The 27693-nt window shown below is 36.0% G+C and overlaps 1 protein-coding gene across 12 annotated transcripts in view; it reads right to left on the reverse strand.

Annotated features, from left to right (window-relative positions):
- LOC140151170 (5'-AMP-activated protein kinase subunit gamma-1-like) overlaps positions 1 to 27693 on the reverse strand; it is a 123687-nt gene that overhangs the window by 65354 nt on the left and 30640 nt on the right. For 10 of the 12 annotated variants that reach the window (XM_072173404.1, XM_072173403.1, XM_072173401.1 and 7 more), the window contains 3 exons: positions 10072 to 10224; positions 7001 to 7082; positions 1300 to 1344 (listed from right to left, as the gene is read on the reverse strand). In XM_072173404.1, coding sequence (XP_072029505.1) covers positions 1300 to 1344; positions 7001 to 7082; positions 10072 to 10224 — 280 coding nt within the window. Of the gene's footprint in view, positions 1 to 1299; positions 1345 to 7000; positions 7083 to 10071; positions 10225 to 21527; positions 22322 to 27693 lie in introns of those variants that run through there. The other 2 variants (XM_072173400.1, XM_072173397.1) reach the window with 2 other exon arrangements.

Below are 27693 nucleotides of genomic sequence, written 5' to 3' on the forward strand. Positions count from 1 at the left end.
TGTTCTTGTCCAAAAATTGGTGAATAAATATGAAATAAGCATGCTTGAACCATATATTGTACTTTTTCTCAAAACTACAAAAAATGAATTTTTACGATGAGGGTGATGATTTATAGGCTATGCAATGAGATTAACAGCAGACACCTTTAATGTCATCTCTATGTTCAAATATGCAGCTAATGTGATGTGATCAAGCTATAAAATGGCTCATTTGTTGCATGTTGCTAATATTCAGTTTGAGAAAACAGTATTCAACTTCCTTTGCAAGGCTAAAACTACCATTCTGAAGTCCAATTGTGATTGAGTTTTTAACATCAAAAAGAGTTCTGAAAATGGCAAATACAACAAATTTGAAAAGTGAATTTTGATTTATGCTTGTCAAATGCCTCATTTTGCTTGATGCATCATATAATGCTATAAACTTGAATTTCTAGATTTGACCAAATTAATAACCTGAATTTTGAGTTGCTTATAATCAATTCAATGCTTGATCAGTGATCACCCCAATGGTTCTATATCAGTATCAAAATATATGTAAAACATTTTGATAGGTAAGCTAAATATAATCTTAGACAGAATTAAAAAGATTAGTTTGCATCTGACGTCACTGTCAATCAAACTTCCCACTATCCTTCATTCATTAGTAGTGTGTAAAACGAAGGTCTGTTTATCTGTCAGAGAAAAGGATATTTGCAGAAAATGGCGAAATATTATGGTACTTTGACCAAGGCAAAAAGCAGCTTTTCTAGCCATTGTTGACATGGTGCCTTCAGGAAAGTACATTGTAAGTTTGCTAAGACTTTTGAGATGGATTGTATGTTTGAAGGGGCAAAATTAACCATAAGGCATGCTGTTTTACAGTCGCGTTTAGGAACTCAATCATAAACGTAAACTAACTGAGTTTGATTGACAGATGACGTTGGACACAAGCTAGTCCTTCTAATACCATCTTTGATTAAAACTGTACGGAATTATGTAAGTGAGGAATAAGCAAGAAAATGGTCACTTAGTAAAATGTGTGCAAAATGACCACCCGGGGTGTGCGAGTAAGGCTATAAAAATACTAAATAATATTTTCTAATAAATAAATAATGGAAGTTATTAAGCATTTGGATGATAAGAGTATTGCTACATACCCTACCATCACCAAAGAGATTTGTAGCAAATAATATCAGCCAGCATGGAAATACATGTAGCAAAACATGTATTGAAGATTAATTAGGGATAATAAGCAGGAACAAGTCTGATACATTATGGCTTGAAAATATATATTAATAAATGTCAGTGTGACTTTCTTACCACGTTCTTTGATAATAAAGGGATCTTCCATATGTGGATCCAGTCCTACAATTAATTAGTAATGACAAAATTAAACCCATTCTTATATTTCACATATGAAGTAATACGATGCAAAGGAATAAACAAATTATTCACTCTGCCTTCGGAATCTTCCACATGTAGATACATGTGGATCCAGTAATGGCCCGTCTTACTTTACAAAGGGGCAAGGAACACACAAAAAGATTGATTTTCCACTTCCAGTATCATTTCACATAAGGATGGAGAAGATCATGAAACTACATTCAACAACTCTTCCTATACCTTTGTACAGGAGCCAACTGTTGTTAATCCGTGATGAATCCACAGTTCAGTAGCGTATACGCGAACACAAGGTTACGCGTACACGTTACGCATGAGCGCGTCAAATTCGTCATGGCTGGAACATATGCGTAAACATGAACTCTCTTATGTTGGCGGTAGCAGCTAAATATTACCGCTTTATTCTTTAGTTTTATTGCTGATATCAACAGAGAAATACCGCGATCTTTTTGTAAGGTTGAAGAGTGGCAATGACAAACGGACATTCCGAATGAAAGAATCATGTGAATTAGACACCTTTAGCTTAATTGTTTACGTTGTTGAAAGGATTCAATCATGTTTCACCGTTGTTCATCACCGATTAACAACTTCGCGTCGCAGCGTCTGCTTGAGTTTACTTTTGCTCGGGCAGCTAATGCTGCCCTCGCGAAGTAAACCACGCAGACGACGCTGACGCATCGCTTGTTAATCGGTGATGAACAACGGTGAAACATGATTGAATCCCTAAATGATGTTACATTTAAAGAATTTCATCAATCTTTTGGTCTGTTCCTTACATAAATGTTTCTTTTATCTTTAATCCTGTTTTTTTTTCATATCATCAGCCAGCATGCATATATACATAATACTTGGTCCCATCTGTATGGAGTGACCATTTACATTGGGAGACAAAACAGGTGTTTTTCTGCTGTAAGCTATTATACTTTTAAATAATTTGTGCAGGGGTGAGGGAAAATTATTTTATGTTATTTATTATTTATTTTATTGTTGAGCTTCTGAAATATCTTTATTGGAAAGATCCAAAATGACTTAAATACAATTAATCAATATTTTCCTTGCACAGAACACTGCAATTGACTGTATAGATTGTAGACCAGAAACACAACATAGTTCAGGTCCACCCCCATCAATGACGATTGTGCTACAATTATATTAACAGTATGACATGCATCTCCTCTTTGCCCACGGCATGTATTCCAATATTATTGCTATCATCTACTTATTTTGAAAATTAGAATCATTCGGATATAAATGTGTAGCATTAATATTTATTGTGTCATGATTGAGTATACTATACATGACATGTAAGTATTGCATATGTCCACATTTCCATGTTCGCTCCATGTCAAACCGTGATGACCTCAGCCCGCCAACCACCAGCAAATGATCAGGACGACATTGATTGATATCAATTGGTTGAAACTTGAGTATTAATTTCAAAAGAAAACCAAATTTGAAAGTATTTTGATCCCTGTATTATTTTTTAAGTTGAACATTGGCTAATTGTGGGGTCATTCTAAAAAAAAAAGATCAAAAAAAAAAAGAATATTTCATGTGCTTATTCTGTGAATGATTGCGTGCTGCGAGTCTTTAGGAAAATAACAATATAAAGAAAATATTTGTTCAAAACAAAATAAGTGATAACACAACTTTTTTCGTAACTGCCAGACTTATTAGAAAATAAAATGGCGCTGCAAAGAATGGTGAATAACTGAAAACTATACATTATGCTGTTTGATAGCTCAGCAAGAACACTATATTAACACAAGTGAGAAACATGGCATTGACAAACAGCACTGCTTGCAGGTAAAAAAAAGGTTGCAAAAGTGGAGAGAATTACATCTACAGATTGCTATGTGCACTACTACTGGATACAACACTGATAAACATTTTTGTGTTTTGGGATGTGGAACCCAATGCATAGTATCAAGCACAAAAGTACAGAAAACAGATTATCAAATTGCTAATTGCACTGGCAAAAATGATTCAAATATGTTAGTAGCCTGTGAGGAATTAACGTTTTTATCAAATACATTAATTACTTGTCTCAGAGCTCCTGTGTGTGTCGTTGAAATGGCCTGCGTTAAATATAAACTCCTGATTTTTGTTCTTTTTCAGAAGAAAACTTGAAAACTTGACTTTTTTGGGGGAATAGAAATCTATAGCTATTATAATATAATGATTATTGATAACATGTATTTGTAACATTTCTATAACAATTGTATGTAGGCCTGTGACAACTCATAATCGCGGTAATGTAAAAGGGTATATATGGAAACCACCTAGGTTTAAAATTTGCGGATTCACAATGATGTTGGACACAATCTTTCTAAGCTCTACATATTGCATTTGGGGTGGACAAGATATTGTGTGATTGGTTCATTAATGTCGTAGACAACTGACATTAAGCAGCTATGATGGTCCATATCCGTGCTTAACAGAATTCAATGGCTTCAATTATGCAGTTTATTAACAGTTCAACGTACTGCAATGCTGTTGTTTTGTTTTTGTCCTTGAATAAAACAGCCGTGCATATAGTGAAACTATTAGCTTCCCAGCTCCATACAACTGGAATTAAATTCTAAAAATAAAAAAATTGCATATTACATTTTTATGATCAAACAAGCTCTGAGATAAACAATTAATTTTGTTGGACTTTATACAAAGATTTATTATTTTTGTTTTTAAAATTGTTTCTAAATTCAAGTTTACGTTTCTTAAAATCCGTAATACATGATTTCTATCAAATCTTGAGTTTGTTATCCTTATTCTGTGATAATTTTGAAGTAGATATATATACGGTTTCTATTATAGTTAGTGCTAGCTTCAAATGCAATTTATATGCAAAACACTACTTTTAAATATTAATTTTATAGCAACATTTACAGAATGATGCATTCAACATATCAACTATGTAGGTTAGCCCAAAGACTCTCCTCGGATTTGGAAAATTGTCTGTGGTATGTATTAAATGTAGATCGTATGAACTTTGCCTTGCATCAATTAGTACTTTTTACTCCATACAGTGTGTATTGCACAAGCCTCCAATGGTGAGAACTTGCCAGGTGTTCCTAATGCCCACATGTTAATAAATATGCAAAGGGAAGATAGAACCTATCATTGCACACTTTTTATACATTAAATTAATATAATATTAATAAATACATTGGCCTCTGCTATCTGTTTAAAGCAAAACTGTTTTAGCTGTCAAGCAACATAAATGTAGACAAAACAAATTACATTATGTTTAAAAACAGGTATAGCAATCGTGTGTATAATGATTTAAATATTTTCATTGACGGGGTCAACATCTCCAGAGTTTCCCATACAAAGTTCCTTGGAGTTCTCTTAGACGAGTCTTTAACTTGGTCAAAACATACTTCAAATATTGTTAATATTTTATCTAAGTATTGTGGTATCTTGTATCGCCTTAAAGAAGTTCTCCCTTCCAAAACATTGTTTTCATTATACAATACTCTTGTGCTTCCCCACCTATCTTATTGTAATTTAATTTGGGCAGATTCAAATAACACCAATCTCCACTCAATCCATCTAAAACAAAAAGAATTATGAGAATCTGCTCAAATTCTCACTGGCTCGAGCATACTCCACCTTTATTTAAGAAATTTAATACTCTGACTATTTATGACATCCACAAATTGACCCTTTGTTCATTTATGCACAATTATGCTTCCAATAACCTTCCTGTTAATTTTGCCGATTATTTCATTCAAAACAGGTCCTATCACAGCTACCCCACCCGCATATCCGCATTTCATCGTCCGTATAATTTCAACACTGATTTAGCAAGAAATACAATTAGAAGACAAGGTCCTCTGATTTGGAATACAATTTTACATGAGTAAAAAGAATGCCAAATCACTGTATGTATTTAAAAGAAAATATAAGTCATATCTGTTGTCATATTATCAGTAACTTAATTGGTTTGTTTATTTTATACCTGTAACTTATAGTTAATTTGAATTTTGCTATATGCCATCATTACTGCCTTCACCTTAGTGTTTAGTTGCACATGTCCTGTCCGGTCCTGTTCTGCACTTACCCAGTCCTGTTCCTTGTTTGTAGTTGTCATGTTTTAGTAGTTATTTAAGGTAGTAATCTATAATTATCATCATTTGTAACTTCTAGGGTGACCATACATTTCGAGCTTTGCTCTTTTTGGTCTCCCCACCAATGTTTTCTTTCATTATTTGGTTTGTATAATATTGTATGGTGAAAATAAACTGAAACTGAAACTGAAACATAATTGTTCCTTTTTATACATTCTGTCTTGTCCATAAACTGCATTAAAATTAGAGTTTTGGTTTCCTGTAGTATGATAATATGTAAATTACTCTTACATATTGACAATTTGGAAATTACTCAAACACATGTAATAATTTTGTGTGACAAATTTTTAAAAAAGAAAGAAAAAATTTCCACTGAATGATGGATTCTGTCCACTACTGATTTCCTTCCTTAGCTCTTCTCAGCCATGGAAACAGAGATTTTCTATTGAAACATACTGTATTATTGTGGATGAGAAGCAAACAGGAAAATAGCCGCTGAAGGTTTTTTCTACTGTGATCAAATACCACTGAAATGCTTGACACAGCAGGTTTTTTGCTGGTATAATGCATTGTTTATTCTCTGGATGCCTTACTGATGCCTTACCATGTTAGTTTCTATTGGCGCTAACTGGCTTTTTCTTCCAGCATTCTACTACTTTTTGACGGAAATACTGGATGAAGATCAGTCGTTATAAGCGAGCAAATGTAACGGAGAACAGCTTTTCCTATTGGGCTTTTTTAATCCGTTAACTGGAATATTCTGTTTTTTTTACTGCAATAGAAAAACGCTAATATATTGAACCATGATTTTCTTTTTTGTCTCCCTATTTCCTGTCTGTTGGTTAGTACTTTTCAAATATTTTGGATTCCTCCGATTGATTATGTGGCTATTAGTAGCAATATGATCCATAATTGCAAACCTAATGGGTTTAGATCTAAGAAACAGACATGTGTAAATCAATGAAGAAACAAATATACATTTTCCAAAACTTAACTGCTGTTTTTGAAGATGTTTAAGCATGTATGGACAATTTCTAAATTGAATGCATAAAGCCACTCCTAAGCAATATTAATATAATATTATAAATTTGACATACATGTGTATAGTTTTCACAAATTTGTCTGTAAAATGGTATAGTGCCCTCTTTTGGTGGAAGATAATGGACAGATTGCCATGCTGTACAAGTAGATTATAGTATATTGTAATACCAATGTAGTCATTTCATTTTGTATTGTTCACATCTCTGGCAGTGCCACAGGTGGGTGGGTGGGGGAGGCTTTGCCACCACAATTCTTGGTGTTATCATAGCTACGGTACTGCATATTGTATCTGCAGGTGTCATATAGCAATGTTTCATGTCCCTTTTTTTTAAATAAATTTCACCTTGTCACCGCAAGTGTTAAGAAAATATAATGAAAAAAACAACTAAACAATGAATACCATATATCTTCAGTACAGATAAGAAGTATTACTTCTGATTGGCTACTCACTTTTAGAAGTATGCAATATTTCAATGCTATCAGTCAATGCAAGTGCACACATATCTTACCTGTTCTTGGTGGTGTGGTATAGATGATCTTGCCTGGAGGGTTGGATTGAGCAGAAGGACCACTATGCCACCGCCTCTTGCCCTGCACAAATAACAATATCATATAGTAATATTATAGAGTCCAGACTGCATAAAGCCCTGTTATTGCTATTGGGGGATTGAATTGTTAGTGTGCCTCTAGATCTCTCCAACAGTTTGTGATATTAAGTTCTGATATGTGACACGATCTGGTCCATGGAGGCTGAAGGAGGCAGTTTTGAAAAGTGAGTTATTATAGCCTAATTATTACCTTTTATAAAAAACTTTAGGCTATCATATGTGACACGATCTGGTCCATGGGGGCCAAAGGAGGCATTTTTGAAAATTGAGTTACAGTAATTATTACATTAAACATACAATAAACTCTCATTTACTGAAAACACCAAAGGTATAGCATACTTGGTTCCAAAGTTATGAAGTTTTTTGATGTCTATTTTCTTATGTATTTTATTGTTTTTTACTCCATGTTTTTACCTTTATCTCAGTTTCAAATTTGCCGCCTTTGGCCCCCATTGACCAGATTGTGTCACATATACTGAAAACATCAAAGGTCTCGCATACACTTAGTTCTAAAGTTCTGAAGTTTTGTAATGTCTATTTTCTTCTTTTTTACTTCATATTTTTGCCTTTATCTTAATTTCAAATTTGCCGCATTTGGCCTCCATGGACCAGATCGTGTCACATATCTTCTTCTTTGTGGTGAGATGTATCCCTCGGTGGCTGAGTATTATCACATCCATGGAGCAAGTGCGGCGCAGAAAAACACAAAAGGTGCAGGAAATAGATGGAGGTGCTGTGCAGTGCGGCTAAAAATTCCAATGATGCTTAAGGGATGATGTTGGCCAGGCCTCCTCTGAATGCCTCACAGGATGGAGTGGTGACCAAGGTCACCACATCCGGATGGTACTGGGGAAGAATGCATGTTGGTACACCAAGATGGAGGCTCGAGGGATCACAAATCTTAGGTTGTGACGTCTTGAATGTGATGACAGCAGCACAAGGTGGCATGGTGGTATGTTAACAAGATCATAATAGCTCTTGTACAACATCACAAGCTTTGACGTGTCTCTGCGTTGCTGGAGAGTTGACCAGTTAAGCTGACTGAGCACGTCTCTGAACTGATTCCAGCTTATTGATGTCGGATTTATGATGAGGAGCCCATGCAGCTGAGGAGAATGGCCTGACAAGTGTAGTATAACATCTGGCTTTGATCTTTTGTGAGCAGCTTCTGACGTTTCGCTGGAGAAATGCTTGAGTGCTGTTGGCTTTCTTGCAGATTTTATCTACACGGTTGCTCCAACACAGGTTGCTGGTAATGTTTACACCGAGGTATTTGGCACAGTCTGTTTTCTTGAGTTTCATCGTGAATGGTATATGGAAATAAAATGCAGTTTCTCTTGTTAGCGATGGTGATGACTTCACATTTACTTGGGTTGAAATCCATCAGCCAGTCCTGCTCCCACTGCTGTAATAAGTTGTCCAAGTCTGCTTGCAAGGCTGCAGCATCAGAAGTATCATGAATGGTGCGATACATAAGGCAATCATCTGCAAACATTCTGGTAGCAGATGAAACCATCGAAGGGAGGTCATTGATAAAGACCCAAAACAGCAGAGTGCCCATGACTGTGCCCTGTGGTACGCCAGAGGTAACACTTGAAGTGGTTGAAGACTGACCCTCAACTAGGACATGCTGGGTGCGGCCAGTGAGGAAGTCTCTGATCCAGTGTAATACTTGGCCACGGATACCGTAGAAATGCAGTTTCAGAAGTAGGCGTTGGTGAGGAACTCTGTCAAAAGCCTTGGAAAAGTCAAGTAATACTGCATCAATCTGCTGTTTGGAGTTCAATCCCTTTGCAAGGGATATAAACGATGTGATGTTTACCTACCTATTTTAGCTGCAGTTCTTTCACCATAGCTAGACTATGTGGCATCAGTGGTCAGCAGTATTGCGGTATACTTAGAGAATAAAGGTATTGGTTTTAGCCACTGGAGTGTATCTATCGTCTCATATAACACGGGCGACATCATTATTTTAAGTAAAACAACGAGGTGAAGCCGAGTTGTTTTACGCCAAAAATAATTATGTCGCCCGTGTTATATGAGACGATAGATGCCCGACAGCGGCTAAAAACAATACCTTTATTCTCATTCTTAAACACTTCAATTCAAATAGAAATATCATAAGTAATTTTAATCAAATTAAATCCTACATTTTACAAGGAACTACCTAGGGCTTAAAATCGACCAGTCCAGTTGTTGCTATGCACCTCCGATTGGTTCAAATAGCGAGCACGCCAGTATCTCGTTGATGCACGCGCCCGACCCGTGTGATATCGTGTCATATCATACGGGTAAGAACCAATGAGATTGCAGAAACATTCTCAAGTGTTTAAGAATGGTATTTATCAGCAATACATACTGGGATGATGTTATAAAGCAGGTCAAGATTTCAGTACACTGCCACTATTTGTTGCCAATTGTTTTGACTGGATAGTGGAGATATATTTAAATGCAATGATCATTCTTGAGCAATTAAAGCCTGGAAATGCAGGTGTGGGTGAAGCTATAGACTGAAGGTCTTAAGCATACATTAATAACACATAGAATGTTCCATGCCTGTGCCCTCTAAGCGTACTTGAATTCAGCTGACGCCGGTACAGTGTTTCGGACCTGGCGACATCACTTAACTGAGCGTATACACGGAGCACTGATGAACTTGTCAGCGCTTGTGCGCAAACTCTCTTTTTCCATCTACAAGCATTTATGCCTCTAAATGAGTGTTTTTTTTGACAAAACAGATGAAAGGCAGACACCCACCACAAAAAAAATCATTTGGAGTTTGAGCAACTATATTACTGATACAGTTGGCTGTATAGACATGTATTATTGTAAGACCAATCTATATGTTTTTGTGGAGGGTGTCTGTCTTTTATCTCTTTCGTCAAAAAACACCCATTCATTTAGAGGCATTATGCTTGTAGTTAGAATTCTACGGTACACTATAATTGAGTTGGCTATAGCCCAATACTCACAGGTTTGGTAGCGTTGTTTGGGAAGGTATACCTGCGCATACTCTCAGAATCTGGTGCTGGTGAGTTGGGCGAGTCACTACGGTGACTCAGACTCGTACTAGACGCTGAATGTTCTTCATTCTCCAGGAATGGCATAGCAAAGGAGCTAAGGTCCTGTGATACAGAAGAGATAAATACATAAAAGCAGGTGAATCAGTATTCAATGATATGCCAATAAACATCAACTTGAAGAGGAAGACTGAGGATATTATCGCACTCACACAATATTAGTGTCAAATTCAAGGTCAGCATTATGTGATACAGATCTACTTTAACACTTGTTATACTGAGGCAAATTTTGTCACTCACACTAACTACAAACAGGGCCCATATTACATCTTGGTTTGCGAGAATCAAAATCCATCATAGTCACTACACTTACCGTAAGAGTCAATGATCATGAGAGACGTTGATTCTTGCAACCAAATCTTACGAGAATCATTACGAGAATTGATTCTGTGATTCTCGTCGAAATCTAGGCCCTGTCCTACTAAATCCACATTTGAAGATAAACAAGGTGGAACAAATAAAGAAAATAATAGACCTGGAATTTGTCATTTTTAATTGATATGGGTCACATATAATTTATAATATTTTTATTAAACCTTTGACGAAGCACGTCTACCGTGATGTTGCAAAGTCGGAGCTAACAACGCGTATAGCACAATCCTAAATTTCAACTCAGCAACAGCAGATCACCTTAGCAGCCAATCAGAAACAAGTGCGTTTCAACACAGTAAATAAAATATGAGATGTATGCTTAAAATGTGCTCTCTTCAGAAGTTTACAGGAAAAGATTATACATTGTAGCCTTATATTCTACTTGGATCACTTTTTTTATTCTGTAACCTACAATTAAGAGTAAGCACTTTTCATGTTTAAAATCCAGGGAGACCAGGGATGGATTTAACTGGTGACCCCACGCCAGTGGATTTTGCATCACGCCAGTAAACTTCCAACAATGCTGAACCGGCAGGCCACTAAATTTTTGAGCCTGATATAACTCATACAATGTATGAGATGAGATATAAACAGTGATGGACATATTAAATTTTAATAATTTTTCGTCTAGATTTATTTGTCAGCCAGTGTTTACTCCCCGTAAGGTGCCGATCAGAAAAGACGGGATTTGCGAACACGTACGCCACTTTGGACATTTCATGCATGGCTGCTTTCAGGGGGTCGTAATTAGTTGAAAATGGCAGTGTTTGTTTGTTGATTATAATTATGTTTAAGTATGGTCATTGGTAGTCTGTAACTTCCAAGTCACATTGCAGCATGCTTCTTTATTTTTCAATTTTTGCAGTAGAACACATTGAAAATGAAAAAGCTGGGCCAGTAAATTTACTGCAGGACCAGTAGATTTGCAATCTCACTCAGCCCACATGGCCAATAGAAAACTGAAACGTATGTCTGACCCTGAGGGGAACCTGTGTCAAGATCAGCGGTGAAGACCCCAACCCCATTCACAGTGTTTGTTGTAGTTGAGTCAATCACATCTGACTCTGTTTTCATACATCGAAAATAAAACATGGGTCTTCTTTTCAAAGAACTGTATCCAACTTAAATTAAAGAGCGCAATAATATATTGCATTTGCACGCCAACTTCTACATGTCTGTTATTGTGTGTGAAAGACTGAAAGAAAAAATCATATTACTATCTGTTCACACACAAGCTAACCTCTTGTTGATGTGGCATCCAGGTCTAGTTTTGCAAAACAGCTCAGGAATCAATGTTTTGTCACCAATGACATAATCACACAAGTACTTGACTTTAAATTTTAAAAAAAGTATTGCAACATGCTCAACACCCTATTGTGTAAACATACCTGGCTTGAAGAACCATCAATATTTTCAAACTTTTTCCACGACATTTTGGTTAAAATCTGACTCTTGCCATACAAACAACATGGAGTTTGACCTGGTTTTATTCCCATGTACACAAACACGATGTGTATGCAGTCTAGGTCTGCATGTCAGGACTGCTGTTCAAACACGCTACATGTAGGATGTCAGGTAAGTCCACTTGTTTATTTAGTTCATATTAATCATAAGATAACAATATTAATATTTGAATATTTGATAACGGGGATATCCCTTCTTTCTCATTTAAAAAATCTGATATTACGGTCATTTAACATTATGCGACAATCATATACTGCAATAAACGTACATGTACGTACATGTATGTAATATTGCTGGTCATAATATTTTACCACTTAAGTCATGCAAATGTAACAAATAAACTCATGACGGTAAATGGCTTTCTTTTTTACAATTTTGGTTCAGGAATGACCAATATAGGCTGCACTTGAAGATGGCTATATAAAAAAGGATCCAAAACTCCCTTAATTACAAGTATTGACAAAAAGTGTGATTTTCCAACATTTTTTATTAAATACCAAAATGTATACAGATTCCTCTTGTTCGATTGGTTAAAACTGTCACATGACATGAAATAGCGTAACTATTCTTAAGATGAGAGGTTGTTTCCATGGCATGCTGTCATGGTAACAACCTATAACTGTCTCGCTGTACACACTGCTTTAAGAAGAAATGAGGCACCCAATAGACATGCCCAGTTGTTGCTTGTGTGTGATATTTCCGAAAATAGTACTTCATTGCGTAAATATTTGGTAACAAAAATCTATACTATGTATGAGGTCTATATAACATATACTGACTGCTCAAGTTGAATGGTCAAAACTATATTGCTCCTTGTGATCTCAAAATCGTACTATTTTCCCTCAACTTCGCTTCAGGAAAATCACTTGGAGCCAGGGTTCGATTTAACTGGTGCCGTGGAGCAAAATGCTCCCCCATGTTGGACAACCTGCTATACAAATTTCAGCTTGTATAGCAATTTTTTACAATGTAAACATATGCTTATAAGAACATCGCCTAAATATGGTTTTCGCTAAAATTGCTACGCAAATTTTTCAAAGTAAATCAAATCCTGCTTGGAGCAATAGTTTTGACCATCTTGGGCAGTCAATATTTGTATGTACTATGATTGTCAATATGCTAGCAGCAATTGCAAGGCATTAACATTGTTTATGCCTGGCTCTCAACCAATCATGTACGCCATTAGATAACACATATTCGTGTATGAATATTAACATTTTGATTTGAAGATTAGAATTCACAGGTTTATTCAATATACACAGAAATGATTATACAAGTTCTTCCACACTTAAGTGATAGTAAATGAAAAGAGAGAATTTGACGAACAGGTCAATAATGAATCGGACCTCCACTCAATACCAGTTTTTACACTGCTCCATAGTTCACTGTTGTAATAATACGTTCTGGTGCACCAGTATTTCAAATTTGACGATATTTTTGCTAAACAAATTTATATGCAAGAATTTTTTATACCGTGTTTGAAAAAATATTAAAAATATATAGTCAACAGTGTATCCAATTTTAATAAGTGCAATACAATAACAGACATGTCTCCTACTTATTCTGTGACTTTCATATAAATAGCTTGATTCGTTTTGGCGTGACATTGATATTACTGAAAATGGATGAAAACGGTAAGCTACGGTATGAGTAATTTACAGTACGTACAAAGGCATCATAACACATGGATCCTTTATCACCATCGTCCAGCCTAATACTGTGCAATATATTAGAGAAATCCTACATTCTTTTATAGTAAATGCATCAAATTTGGCACAGATGTAGAGCTTCTAATGCTGAATAATTCTTGATATGGGATTAAGTGAAACATTTCAATATATAACTTCAGATAATTAGGTTGATAAACATAGTTTTTATGCAATTTTGACCACAATTTTAAAAATGTCATTATTACAGAGGATATAACTTCCTCAAGAATCCTTCGGAGCAAATTTTAATCTTCTGCGTCACGTAGCTGTAGGTTTGCTTATATACTGTGGACATAAATACATGCTGTAACACTAAGGACGAGCCTTCTCTTTACTTTCATGACAAATCTATCTTTGCCGGCATTTCAAATGATGAAACTCACACACCGCAATAATTGTCTTCAAAACCGCTGCCAAATAAAGAATAGTATAAGGTCACTCAAGCGTAACAAATCCTTTGTTCCATACAAGGATTGCTTCGTAACATCATAAATAATCGATAGATATCGACTTCTTAGTAGAAGTAAGAACAGGACGCAACAAATATACCTGCATAACATTTTCCAAATAACTGAACAGTTAGTAATTTTACAGGTTTTCAAAATAGGTTTATCATTTTTACGCAATATCCTGTAACTTCTATTAGAAACATCCAATTTTTAAAAGGTAAATATATGCAAATTTTAGCAATTAAAACAATACCACCAATAGTAATGCTCTTCATACCTAGAAAAATTCAACTTTCTCGGTATAAATCATTCTGGGACACCTTGTATTATGTAGCCAGAGGTTTGTGGTATAAAAAGTGGGGGATGAGGCTGTTGATCATGAAATGCCTTATAAATAGTTAACACTTTCTTTTTATCCATATTAGGAGTTATCAGTTGATTCACTGCATAATATAGATAACAAAAAGTAATACTACATAGCAAATATACACAAAACAAGTTTGTACATGTATGTATAAGCCCAGGAAAAGGACACTGTAATTGTCCAGGGTAGAATTCTACTATCATAATATAATGTCTTATTTGTTTTCATATTTAAAAAGTATCTAAGACACGGTTTCAGATTTGAAGCAGGTTTGACTGCCAAAAATGGCAAAATATAAAGTTTCAAAAAATATTGTTTTAAATATGTTTTCTAGACTGAAATTTTGTGCAGAATTCATTTCTGAAGTCAGAAATGCACAATCTGTCATTGTTTTCCTGATATAAGCATTACAGTAGAGGCATATGCTTTTGACGGAAATAAAAATATGAGATCCATAAGTGACAACATCATCACAACATATTTGAACTCTATTGGCACACTTATAAAGGCTCTGCAAGGCTCACATCATGTTGTAGTGCAAGTCTGACATCTGATTGGTGCACACACATTGAATATAGGTCACATGATTGCACAATATTACAGGTACTAATTGTTCCCGATTTTGCTCAAAAATGGGGTGGCCAGTCAATTTGATAAAAAAATTAGAACTAAAAAAATATGCATTTTAGCACAAGTTTGATACTATATCCCTGTAGTACTGTATCATGGGAATAACTGATTAGTTTTTCTGAAGTCAGAAATGCAAAATCTGTCATTGTTTTCCTGATATGAGCATTACAGTAGAGGCATATGCTTTTGACGAAAATAAAAATATGAGATCCATAAGTGACAACATCATCACAACATATTTGAACTCTATTGGCACACTTATAAAGGCTCTCCAAGGCTCACATCATGTTGTAGTGCAAGTCTGACATCTGATTGGTGCACACACATTGAATATAGGTCACATGATTGCGCAATATTACAGGTACTAATTGTTCCCGATTTTGCTCAAAAATGGGGTGGCGAGTCAATTTGATAAAAAAATTAGAACTAAAAAAATATGCATTTTAGCACAAGTTTGGTACTATATCCCTGTAGTACTGTATCATAGGAATAACTGATTAGTTTTTTACACATGTCGCCCTCATATTTTTTTTGTTGCGATTTTTCAAAATGCCAAATTTTACGTAATTTACAGATGTCACAAATTGATAAAAAAATTAGAAAAGAAAATTGAGAAGGAATGGAAGGATATTAATGTTATACCCAAGTAGGAACTTATACTGTGCATAACTGATTAGTTTTTCAAGCCTATAGCTCTTGTAGTTTTCTTGTAATCCCGATTTTTATAAATGGCTGGAATTTTTACACACATCCAAATTTTAAGGGGTAGGGAAACATTTTTACATTTTGCAAGTCTTTCCCTTAGTTAAAATGAACAAAGTTAGGTATCAAATGAAAGCCCATTCAATACTGCATAGACTGGTAGGTCAACCATCACTGTAGCACCTTCCTATCAAGAGTTATGATTTTTCAAATCAGTTTTTTTTGCCGAAAACGGCTTATTTTGGCATGTCAATTGTCACGAGGCATGTCATATTTGAATGATTCTGGCGCAAAATGATTAAGTCAATCACAAAACAAATGCCTGACACTAACAAAGAGTACCCTCAGCTGATATGTTAACATTTTAAAGGGCCATATCTATGTATATTGTAGACTCTATGAGTATACAAAGTTGGCATGTGAAAATTTTGTCACCCAAAAGTGTGTTTTTCGGGCAAAATCGGCCACAAATCAACATTTTGTAGCAAAACGATGTACGATGCACGCGTTTTGACAAAAAAATCATGTTCTACAAACAATTTTACCCTAGAAAAGACACCTTAGAAATTAAACATAGCTATTTTCACTCTGGGGTGAATTTTTACACACTTTGGCAGTGAAACCTGCTTCAAATCTGAGACCATGTCCTAAACAGTGTCTGCTCTCTGCAAATAAAGTTGACTTGAGATTTTGGTAAAAAAAATGATTTCCTGTCAAAAATATGGTCACATTTCCCCTGAAATGGGACACAATATTTGATCTTGTAAATTGTGTACTTTGTATAAGACAAAGTGTCTTATACAAGAGTCATTCAATAAGTTCTACCTCCAATCTTATTTGGTAAATGGTAGCTTCTCCAAAAGAAGCATGATTATACATTAGAATGTCCCCTACAATAAATGTATGCCTTATCACCTTTAGCCAAATGATAGATGAACTGGTCTCGGTCCTCATTCTAAGTGTATAGAAGGTGTGGGCCTGAATATGTCAACTCGTATCAATTTTATGCATGAATATTCTTGGACCCCGTCTATATATAGAAGACACCCTGTAATATCCAAATGTTAATGGATTTAATTTATAACACTTTCATCAGAGTTGTGATATTATGTGGCTATCTCATCTTTCTTGTTCGGTTCTATATTCATTATCAATGCCACTGTACCAGCAGGTATATGATCTCCAAGGATGGTCATTCCATCCTTGATCTCTAAGGAGCATTTCTTTGCTGTTGTATATCAAGGACTTTGTCACCATTTACAGCAACTGTGCATTGTTATATTTCATTTGAGTTTTCACCCCCATCAGGAGAAATTTCCATGATGACCCTGTGTTCATGTTTTGGGGAGCATGTGTGGCCGAGTGGATAAGGCGCCCGACTCATAATCCATAGGTTGCGAGTTCGAGCCCCACTCGTGCCAACGTGTTGTGTCCTTGGGCAAGGCACTTTATCCTCATTGCCTACTGGGGTTGGGGTTGGATTGGATGTTTGTATAGTTGTTTGATTCAATGTTGCAATATTGGCACTGATTAAGGCTGCTGCCTGCAAATTGCATTGTATCTGTTTAGGTGTGTTTAATGTTCAATTCTAGCAATTTGACCTGCTGGTCACCAATTAGAGTTTGAAATAAAACCTTCCTTTTTTTCACTTCTGGTACAGTAGTACCTGTGAATTCAATAAGGTAGGCTTCCTCTGCAGAGTATCCTGCCCATTATACATGTGCAAATATATTTGCAGTAATGTTTTGAAGGAACAATTAAAGCTTTCAAATGAGACCAAATTCATTACCGTGCGAAAAAAGAGCATACTTTGTTCTACTAACTTTTTGACCGCCCCTCGTAATAACTATATGCAGTGATCATGCAAGTGGAGAAGAGCAACAAAATTAAAGTTTGTTATTGTTGTATTGGCCAGCATGCAGGTGAATATGTTGAAATTTACATTGGCTCTTCCCAGGTAAAAACAAATGTAAAATTACCATACAGCTTGTCAGCTTCTCATAGCAAGAGTCTTGATTAGCATATAGTGATCCCTGTCTACAGTTAGCCAAATAATTTTAATTTTTCAAACTGGTACCTTAATTTTTCATAACTGGTACCTTAAAAGGTACCAGTTATGTTTACCCCTTGTATATCCTAAACAAAGACAGATATGTCATAATTGGAACCAGCAGCCAATAGCTGCATCTTTTAGCTCAAAATTAAGACCTCATCTGTTGAAATTGTGAAAATAAAGACAGGACGATCCAAAAACCCAAGGAAGATGCCAATTTAAAAGTTGCAGTTTGCTACATTGCATGCCGTATTGATTTGCACATAAAGTGTTCGCGAACAAGAGGACTAGAACCGTGCTTTCATTGATTAGCATGTTAAAAATAACGTTGTGCTTTCATTGATTAGAACACAAAAGTGCAACTTTTGAATTTGTTTCTTCATTAGGTTTTAGTTCACCGTTTCTTTAATTCTCAACCAATTTCAACAAATAAGGTCTTAAATCAGAGCTAAAGAGTACAGGTATTGGCTGCTTGTTTTAATTTTGACATATTTATATTTATTTAGAATATACAGGAGTGAGCACAACTGGTACCTCAATTTTTTGGCTTGCTGTAGTTTGAGTTTTTGAATGTGTACATGCAGCACACCAATAAACTGTGCATTTTTCACTATTTTGGCCCATAATCATGCTTTAGTGTGACAATGTCCGGACATAGCTAATTTGTCTTTTCCTTTGCTTTCCCAAAATTTTCTTTCATTTTTTTGTTAGAGGGGCGCTTTTCTCTTTCATTTCTTGTCAGGGGGACAGTACACTCAGCCTCCTCCCCCCCCCCCACCCCCGGCTTTGCCACTGTTTCTAAGTACAAAACTACATTCTTGCTTTTTTTCCCACTCCAAAGTTTCAAAGGAGGCTCGAACTTTCGATGGTAAGACAGGGGAGGACAGCATTTTGGGAAGAAGTTTCAATGGTGTTAACTCATACAAAATTGTTCAGGCTAAAACTGGTCTAAAGGGCTTCATTTGAAATGATTTTAGAAGTTAAATTAAATTATCTGAAATTTAAAAAAAAATCACCTTATATGTATTTTACAGTAAAAATAGATATAGAGAGTTTGCGAAATGCAGTTCAATAGCACAAACTTCAACCTCCAGAGGATTATAGAGCATTATCTATTCAAAACCACTCTCAGGGATGCCAGTGGCCTGAAGTGACTTTGCAGGAAAAGCCTGAAAATGTGCATGAATTTGGGCTATAAAGCCTCAAAAAAGCTGAAAATAAGTAAAAGTGCAGAAATTTGCAGCAACAAAAAGTAGGAAATCAGGAAATTGCCTAAAAACTGACATCCTGCATTCTGCATACCTCTGTAAGTTGATGTGATCGCAAAATACATCAATTTAAAGAACAATAGTTTCTATATATTTCCTCGTGCAGTACAAAATTATGTATTATCTAATTAAAAGACCAATGATTGGAAATCTCTTTTGGTTTGGGTGATAATTAGTGATTGAATATTGTTTTGTTCCGAACATCAAGCTTGGTATATACATGTACTTTGAGTTTGTGATGACATAAAAATTCAGCTTGCAAAATGGCTTTCTGTGATGACTTCAATGGCAAGGGGATTAAGTTCACAAAAATGGCTTGTTTTTACTGGAGTTTTGGACTTTTGCCCATTTTGAAAGCCTCTTGCCCCTTGAAAGCCTCCCCCATGCCCCCTAAAAGAAAAACCCTGACAACTCCACTCACTGAGTGTGACCAACAAGCCACTTGACCAAACAAAGGGAGAAATGTTGCAGTCCCTTACACACACCCTTCTTCTGATCGACCATTGATACACATGTCCCGGGTTTAAGCAACAAGATGCTGTTGGTGCATTAACCAGTGAGATGTTCGTGTTGAAGTAAATTTGAGTAAGAAATCCAATCAATATGTGAAGTTGCCATGGAAGTTGAAGTAAATTTTCAAACTTCATTTTGCAAACTCTCTATTAAGCGCCTTTGCAAATCACTTGCACTTACTAAATTCCATCAAATGCGATGTTTGATTAAACTAGCATTAACTGGGGAATCTAGATTTCCTGATATTGCTGCCAGAGCCTGGAATAACCTACCACTGCACATCAGAGGTGCAACATCACAAACACTTTCAAGAAATGTTGCCTTGCGGTGAATTGCGTCCTCTACCAAAGTACTTGGCTGGTACTGTGCAGTACAGGGAGGTACCAGTGCAGTACCACTGCTGGTGGGTCATGTGCAATAGTTTGCATTGGTACTATATGTAGGTACTTTGTGTGCACCAGTCAGGTACCTTGGCGACGGTGTACCTGTGCTGGCGGCTGCAATTCGCCAGCAGAGTGTTATGTGTAATCCGATTATCACCATGTCAACTGGATCACGCATTTGAGTTCTGCAACACGATTGAAATGATCGCAACACAAAGTCTATGGCATGTACTACCAATTCCAAAAGGTGCGTAATCCAATTACCAAGGAGTTATGTAAACTCCTTCGCTGGCGAATAAGAATCTTGCAGTGTACCTTCCAGTTTAGGATTAGGATTTTTTTAAATTTCAGATACATCGCATTTTGAATATTTATGCCTGTTAATTCACTTTCATTTCATAGTTTTAATAAACACCCATGAAAATAACTGACTTACATGTAGGGTGGGTTGTAGGGTGCATGCATGACCTAGCCATGTTTGCACTCAAATATTGAGACAAATAAAGCTGTCACACAAGGGGAATGGAATAAGTACTATAGGATATCTCAAGGCTTTGATGTAAGAGGTGTCATTTCTGTGCCATGTGCATGATTATCTTGGTAAGGAAAAATACCCAAAACTCTTGTTTTGATATATTGTTAAACTCAAGAACCACAAGACCTATGGAAATATCTATGTGATTATTGGCTTCCTTGACTCTGATTCTGAAGGATATTCTCAACACTTCTCATTCAAACCCAACCGAGACTCATTTCCTATAAGAATACAGATCAATATATTTGTATTAAGAAGTTAAATGCCTAAAATTGGAAAAATATGGCTCCAGCCATACCACTTGCCTTAAAGACCTATTCAGTGGTTGCTCATCCGGTGGATAGTAAAAATCATCCAAATTCAAAACTTTGGCACCTAGTGGTTAAGATGAAAGCTGTGTATTAAAGACAAAATAACACATTTTACATGAATCTGTAATTTCTCTATAAAAGTAAAGCAGTTAGCTATACGTAGGCCTAATTGCGGGGCTTTAACTTTGTCAATACTGCTGTTTTCCTTGTTTTTTCTTTGCCCATTTTTTCGTTTCAAAAATACCTAATGACACAATGACTTATGCTTCACTTTTTAAAGCAATTAATACAAAGTTTCATTTTCTTCACACTTTCACCAAGATCACTGAATGGGCCTTTAAAGGGCAAGGGATACTAATTATGTTGAAGCATACATGTTTATACATACTATTTTTTATTTTACCATTCATAGAAGAAAGCAATACTATGATTTTAAATATTATTGAAAATACCTTTCATCCATTATGCATGTATGAGGGAAAACATTAAAATTTTGATTGCATTTCATGTACATTGACCCAAGCCATAAAAGACCTAAGGTAGCAACAGACATTGTTGTCTATGCATACGATACCTAGCGAGTTTATCAACTTACATCCTCACTACGAGATTGTGTTTTTTTGCCGGATGCAAAGACAGGAAAGCAGGCTCTTACGTATGAAGGTGCTGACACAGACCACCTGCGTTTTTGTCCCTGTACTACCGGTGCTATATCCATGATATCATCTCCCTCCTCCATACAAATCTCCTCCTTATCCATCATCTTTATATCGCTTCTTTTTGGCAGATCAAATCCTCAGCAAAAATCTTTTCAGTGAAGCTTTTTCTTCTTCGTGCTTGGCTTAAGTTGTCGATAATAGTGATGGTTGCCACTGTTTAGATGCATCGCTTACATCACAGACTTCAAACTGCCTGCTGGAGACATGTACAGTTAAGATGTGACATGCAAGAAAATACACATAGACATCAGAGCCAGCTACCTATATGCATGTATGATAACATAGGCAGCACATAAAAGCAATGGTGTCGTCAGAGATGATTTCCCAATGCTTACATCGCAAGTATTATTTTCAACCAGAATAGATTGTGGACATTTTAATTCCACCCCCACCATCATTAAACACAAGATATATAATTTGCATTGCTGCTACAACACAAGTAGAATTGTGCAATAAACAATCCTTAAGTCAGACACTGCAGTAAGATTTCTTGTCTATAGCTGGAGCTCCATTTAGTCAGTAAGCAATCGCAGCTCTCTGCCTCTGTGGTTTGTTTACTAGATATCACCTCCGGCTATAAATGAGGCCAAGATTTGGTTAACACACACATCAGCTTGGACAATGTGGGTGCGCTGCTCATGCCGTCAGTATATTACCCATCCCACAGCACAGCTCTTGCAATATAATCCATCACAACTGTCTTAATATATTCTAGCAGAGAGCTAGTAGTATGTGTCCTTGAAATTGTAAAATTGTGGATGCTAGCACGTACAAAGTAGCTCAGTTTCACAGCCAGCATGCGAAGAGGTTAGCTTCATGTCCCAAAAATAGCACAGTGAAAGTTGATGCAGTATTATGACTTTCTGTACATGTGCCTCTCTGTTACGTAAATTACAGTGAATATAGTGAATGTGCGCTGCAAGTAAATACTACATAATTGGATGTCTTAATGCACTGCTCAGGGACTTGGAGAATTCTATTACACTTTAATTTCAATTTAATAGGGTCATTACACTCTGCAGTGTAAACATACTACCATTTGTTTGTTTGTTTGTTTGTTTGTTAAATAAAATAAAGCAGAATGACTTATGATCATACCAATATTTTAAGACTCGCACTCAGGTACATGCGTTGAATATTGTGTGCTCCAGGGCTCAAAATAAAGAAGGGCCAAGCTTTGCTCCACAATTTTACAGAATTATAATCCTAATATTAACATCTGTAAATGGCAAAAAGGGCTACTTTTCTTTTAAATTGTCTTTAAAGGGGCAATGAGAGATATCGCGCACGGAACGCCCTCAATTTCGGTCAAACTAGCTCAAAGTCTGGTTTTTTACATGTACGTAATGGTTATACATATACAAATCATAATCTGAAATAGTTAAGCGAAATTCGGCGTCTTTCGGGTACAATTTCATGATTTTCTAATAAAAGTATGGATCCATACATAAATTCCCGTTGATTTTAGGTTAATGCGTGCATTGCATCATGGGAATGAGCCATAACATTTGCGTTGCGTTGTTGATGTTGATGTTGGCAGATGATGTCGGCGAGCGAAACAATGAAACTGTTGTACATGCATGCCATGCACCCAGGACGATATGATATGTAACTATTCGCTTTTTAGCTTCAAGGGTCAGTTTGCTTCTGTTTAGTCATCCTCAGGAACCAACTGAAGTTGGAAAACTTTACATTTCAACCGTTGCGTGTGATGACGATGTGTGTACTGTGACGGTACACGCACGAGTGCAGAATTCGACAGCATGCACTTCTTCTCTCTGTTCAGCAACTGTATGCATGTTCAATATGCATTGCAATGATTTGCAACATCGACTAGTACTAGTACCATGTATGTATGTAGCCGATCCTGTGTAAGTGAAGGACGTGATAAAGATTCTGATGAGCCTGAATGGTGAAGTACATCAAGTAGACTAGTCAGTGCTAAAACTATTATACTCGTACATGTACATGTAGTAGTGATCAAAGACAAAGCATTACTTCACATGCTGGGCAAATAGGAGCAAATGCATGAATGGGGTGCAAATGTACATGATAAAAACATGAAATGGGGGGAACAGCATGGAAAATCAACGGAGCATTCAAGAATGATTTACTCGAGAACTCTAGCTTCCATTGGCATGGGACGGCGATAAACTGGAAATGACTGATGGCAGCTGCCAGCCATGCCAGCAGGGACTCAATTCAAGAAGAAATGCCATCGCATGATCGATACCGGTAGCTCTTTTTGCGATGTGACCCCGGGATGTGACACCTGATATGAGACCTTTGACTGACATTCAAAGTTGATGAAATGTCATTGCATTGTTATGTAGTTGATCATGTACTACATACAAGTAGTAAATAGTGTTCATTAAGGGGGTACTACACCCCTCTATAAATTTGTGTCTATTTTTGCATTTTTCTCGAAAACTAATAACACAGTGGTAACTAAAGCTATGTATATTATAGGGGCAAGGAATCCAATTACTGCACTCGCAATTTCAATGACCCAAGACCAAGACAGGTGGTTTGTTATTTATGATAAGAAATAAGGTACCACTAGGATGTACCTCGTTTCCTATCATTATATACTGAACCGCTTGACTAGAGTCACTGAAATTTCAGTGTAGTAATTGGATTCCTTGCCCCAATAATATACATAACTTTTGTTACCAGTGTAATTATTTTTTGAGAAAATGCAAAAATAGTCACAACTTTTACCACATGGGTGTAGTACCCCCTTAAGGTGGTACTACACCCCTGATAAATCTGTGACTAATTTTGCATTTTTCTCAAAAAAAAAGCTATGCATTGGTAACAAAAGTTATGTATATTATAGGGGCAAGGAATCCAATTACTTCATTAAAATTTCAGTCTATTCAAGACAAGTGGTTCATTTACATTAAGAAATTAGGTACATCTAGCGGTACTTCTTTTCTTATCATAAATATCGTACCGTTTGTCTAGAGTCACTGAAATTCCAGTGCAGTAACTGGATTCCTTGCCCCTATAATAAACATAAATTTTGTTACCAGTGTGTTATTATTTTTTGAGAAAAATAGTCACAAATTTATCAAGGGGTGTAGTACCACCTTAAGCCAGGGATTTTCAGGTAATAAATTTGTGCCCGGGTACCCGACACATTTTTCGGGCGGGTAATCATGGTAATATGGTACCCAAAATTTTTTAACAAATCTTTTATTCCTTTTTCGGTTTCAGAGTGTCTCTGGACCTACACGTAGAGCTATTTTTTATAAATGCCAGGATCATTCATGGTCGACTTACAAAAAAAAAGGGTTTGTGTTTTTAATATGCAAATTGATAATTTGTATTCATGTTCAATTGTTCATACTCTATTAATGATTTCAAAATGCATTGAATTTGTATTATATTGAAATCGAGTACCGGGGGTACCAGTATAATATGAACACAAATAAAACACAATTTTTCATTGTTTTTGTAAGTCAGCCATGAATGATCCCAGCATTTAGCTCTAGGTCCAGAGACACTCTCCAATACTGGAAAAATAATTTTTTTGTTGAAATTTCGGGTACCTGGGTAGGGAATTTCCTGCCCGGGTAATATAATCTTAGGCGGGAACCCGCGAGCAGTGTTCATAATCATAAAGTTTTAAATTATGGAAAGTTTATAATTTATTGTAAATAGAGGTGGTGGGCTATACTATGGTGATGTTGCAGATTCCTAAAGGCATGTTTATTTGATGCAGGATGATCTAGGAGGAGCATTGTAAGTGCCGGCTGAAAAAACATTAGGTCAGGGTCCGGGAGGGGGCTCTGCAATTTGTCATTTTGCATTAAAAATGATTTTTTTCTGTCTTAATATAATTCTATTGATATAGCGCACATTAAATATACTCTTTGTTTTTCCATACACTCTGTTTGGAGTCTGGTTTTTCTTGGTAAACTGTCAGATTTCTTGTGACGGTGCCACCTATGATTGTATGTCATTAAAATTTCCAATCAGAAGAAAATGTTTGTAATTGCAAAGCACCATTGCGCTTAATTTGGATGTGAAGCAGCTGTTTCCAAAAATATGCTTGCTCCAAATCTTATGCAAAATTTCTTTTGGAATATTTTTGGCAAAAGAACATAAAACACACCAGTGTCAATAGAGTAAGGCAGAGAATAATAATTTGTTATATCAATTTTGAGACCCACATAAGTATTTTAGCCACAAAAAGTTTTTTGTTTTTCCTTTTTAAAAAAAATATTTTTTTAGTTTTAATTTGTATTTTTCGGATGTGGAGTGTCCCTGGACCTAGAGCTAAATGCTAGGATCATTCATGGTGGACTTTATACAATATACATTTTGTATCTTCAATATAATAATTATGTAAAGTTATTATTTGTAGGCCTATTCATGTCATTAGTCTATTGACAGATTTCAAAATGGATTCAAATCCAATGCATTTTGAAGTGCCAATTATAACTTTGCATATTGAAAACACAAAATGTAACTTTTTTAATTTTTTGCAAAGTCAACCATGAATGATCCTAGCATTTAGCTCTTTGGTCCTGGGACACTCCAAATCCAAAAAATAAAATCCAATTTTTTGGACAATTTGTAGAATTTGTCAAAAAAATAGGGGTGGAACTTTACTCGAACATGGGACTTTACTATATACTATACTATACTATACTATAATATTACTAATAGTATAGTATAGTAACTATACTATACTATACTATACTATATTATACTATACCCATGTTCTGGGAAAAGTGAGGTGTTTTTGTATAATTATTGTAATTTACAATGTTATATTAAAAGAAAAGGAGCAGAATAAAATAAAAGAATAATTAAATTTATTTCCATAAAAGACTTCAATTTCTTCAATACTGTGTCCACTTTCCATGTTCTTATATGTTTGTAGCTGTACTAGTGGTTTTATCCTGGATCCCGGGCCTGGATGAACACATAGTGTTCATACAGGGCCCATTCAGTCTTTGAAGAGAGCTTTTATTATTTTTTGCATACACATGCCCTGTGTCTTACATGTAGTTGTACGCAATGTTGACATTGCGTACAACAATGACATTGTTGAGTTCAAAAAGCTTACCCAAGAACTGAATACCAGTAAGAATGTTGAGTCCACCCCAGACCCCAGTTGTCACCAAAAATGCAGGGCAAGTCTAGTCATTTCAAGTCACTTGACATCACAAGTGGTTGAAGGGAAAATGTAAAAAGCAAAAGTCAGAAGTGTAAAAAGCATGTCAGAATTTTAGAAAATTATATTTGTAAGTGTTTATGGATACTTTTGAAAGTGGGTATGCACTTGTGTTTCTAGGTGTTTGTGCTTTGCGTAATTGTTTAACCCGCAAATGCAATTTTTAAAAGGTGAAACAAAATTCTGACTTAGTTTACACTTCTGGCTTTTGATTGTGTTTATTGGATAGGATGTGGGTTTGAATACAGTATCTGTGGTTTGCATAAAGGGTCAATGTGTTACTATGATCCTGATTGGATTTTCTCTAGGGTTGTCTGATATCGTATGACCCCGCATTAGGGGGCTGTCACTTTCTTCGGAAGGGGTCCCAAATATACGGGGGGGGGGGGTCATAAATTTTTGGACAAAGAAAAATAGGGGGTCATAAAATGTTTGATGACCAAAATGTAGGAATTCACAAGATGACCACAGATAGTGTATTTATTTTATTCAAAAAGACAGATTTCAATACAATTTTAGCCTGGGGGGTAAGGTGTATTGGTGGTGGTAGTGGGGAGGGGTGGGTGGGTCATAAAATTGTTGTCGAAATAGGGGGGCGAAATTTTATTGATGCTGACTTTTTGTAAATTTGGGACCGGGGGAAAAGGGGAATTTCTCTTGTCCCCCCATTTTTGAGCCAACTTGACTACCCCCCAAAAAAAATCACACACATTTCCAATTTTTGCTGGACCTTAATGCAAAATTGGTTGATCCCCCTGAAATTCACTTCCCCAAGTCCCCCTCCGAAAAAAGTTCCTGGTGCTGCCACTGCTTACACGTAAGAGTCATGCACTGAGGGAAATTGTATACATAAG

Source organism: Amphiura filiformis, chromosome 4 (genome assembly GCF_039555335.1).
Source record: "Amphiura filiformis chromosome 4, Afil_fr2py, whole genome shotgun sequence".
Classification (NCBI taxonomy): domain Eukaryota; kingdom Metazoa; phylum Echinodermata; class Ophiuroidea; order Amphilepidida; family Amphiuridae; genus Amphiura; species Amphiura filiformis.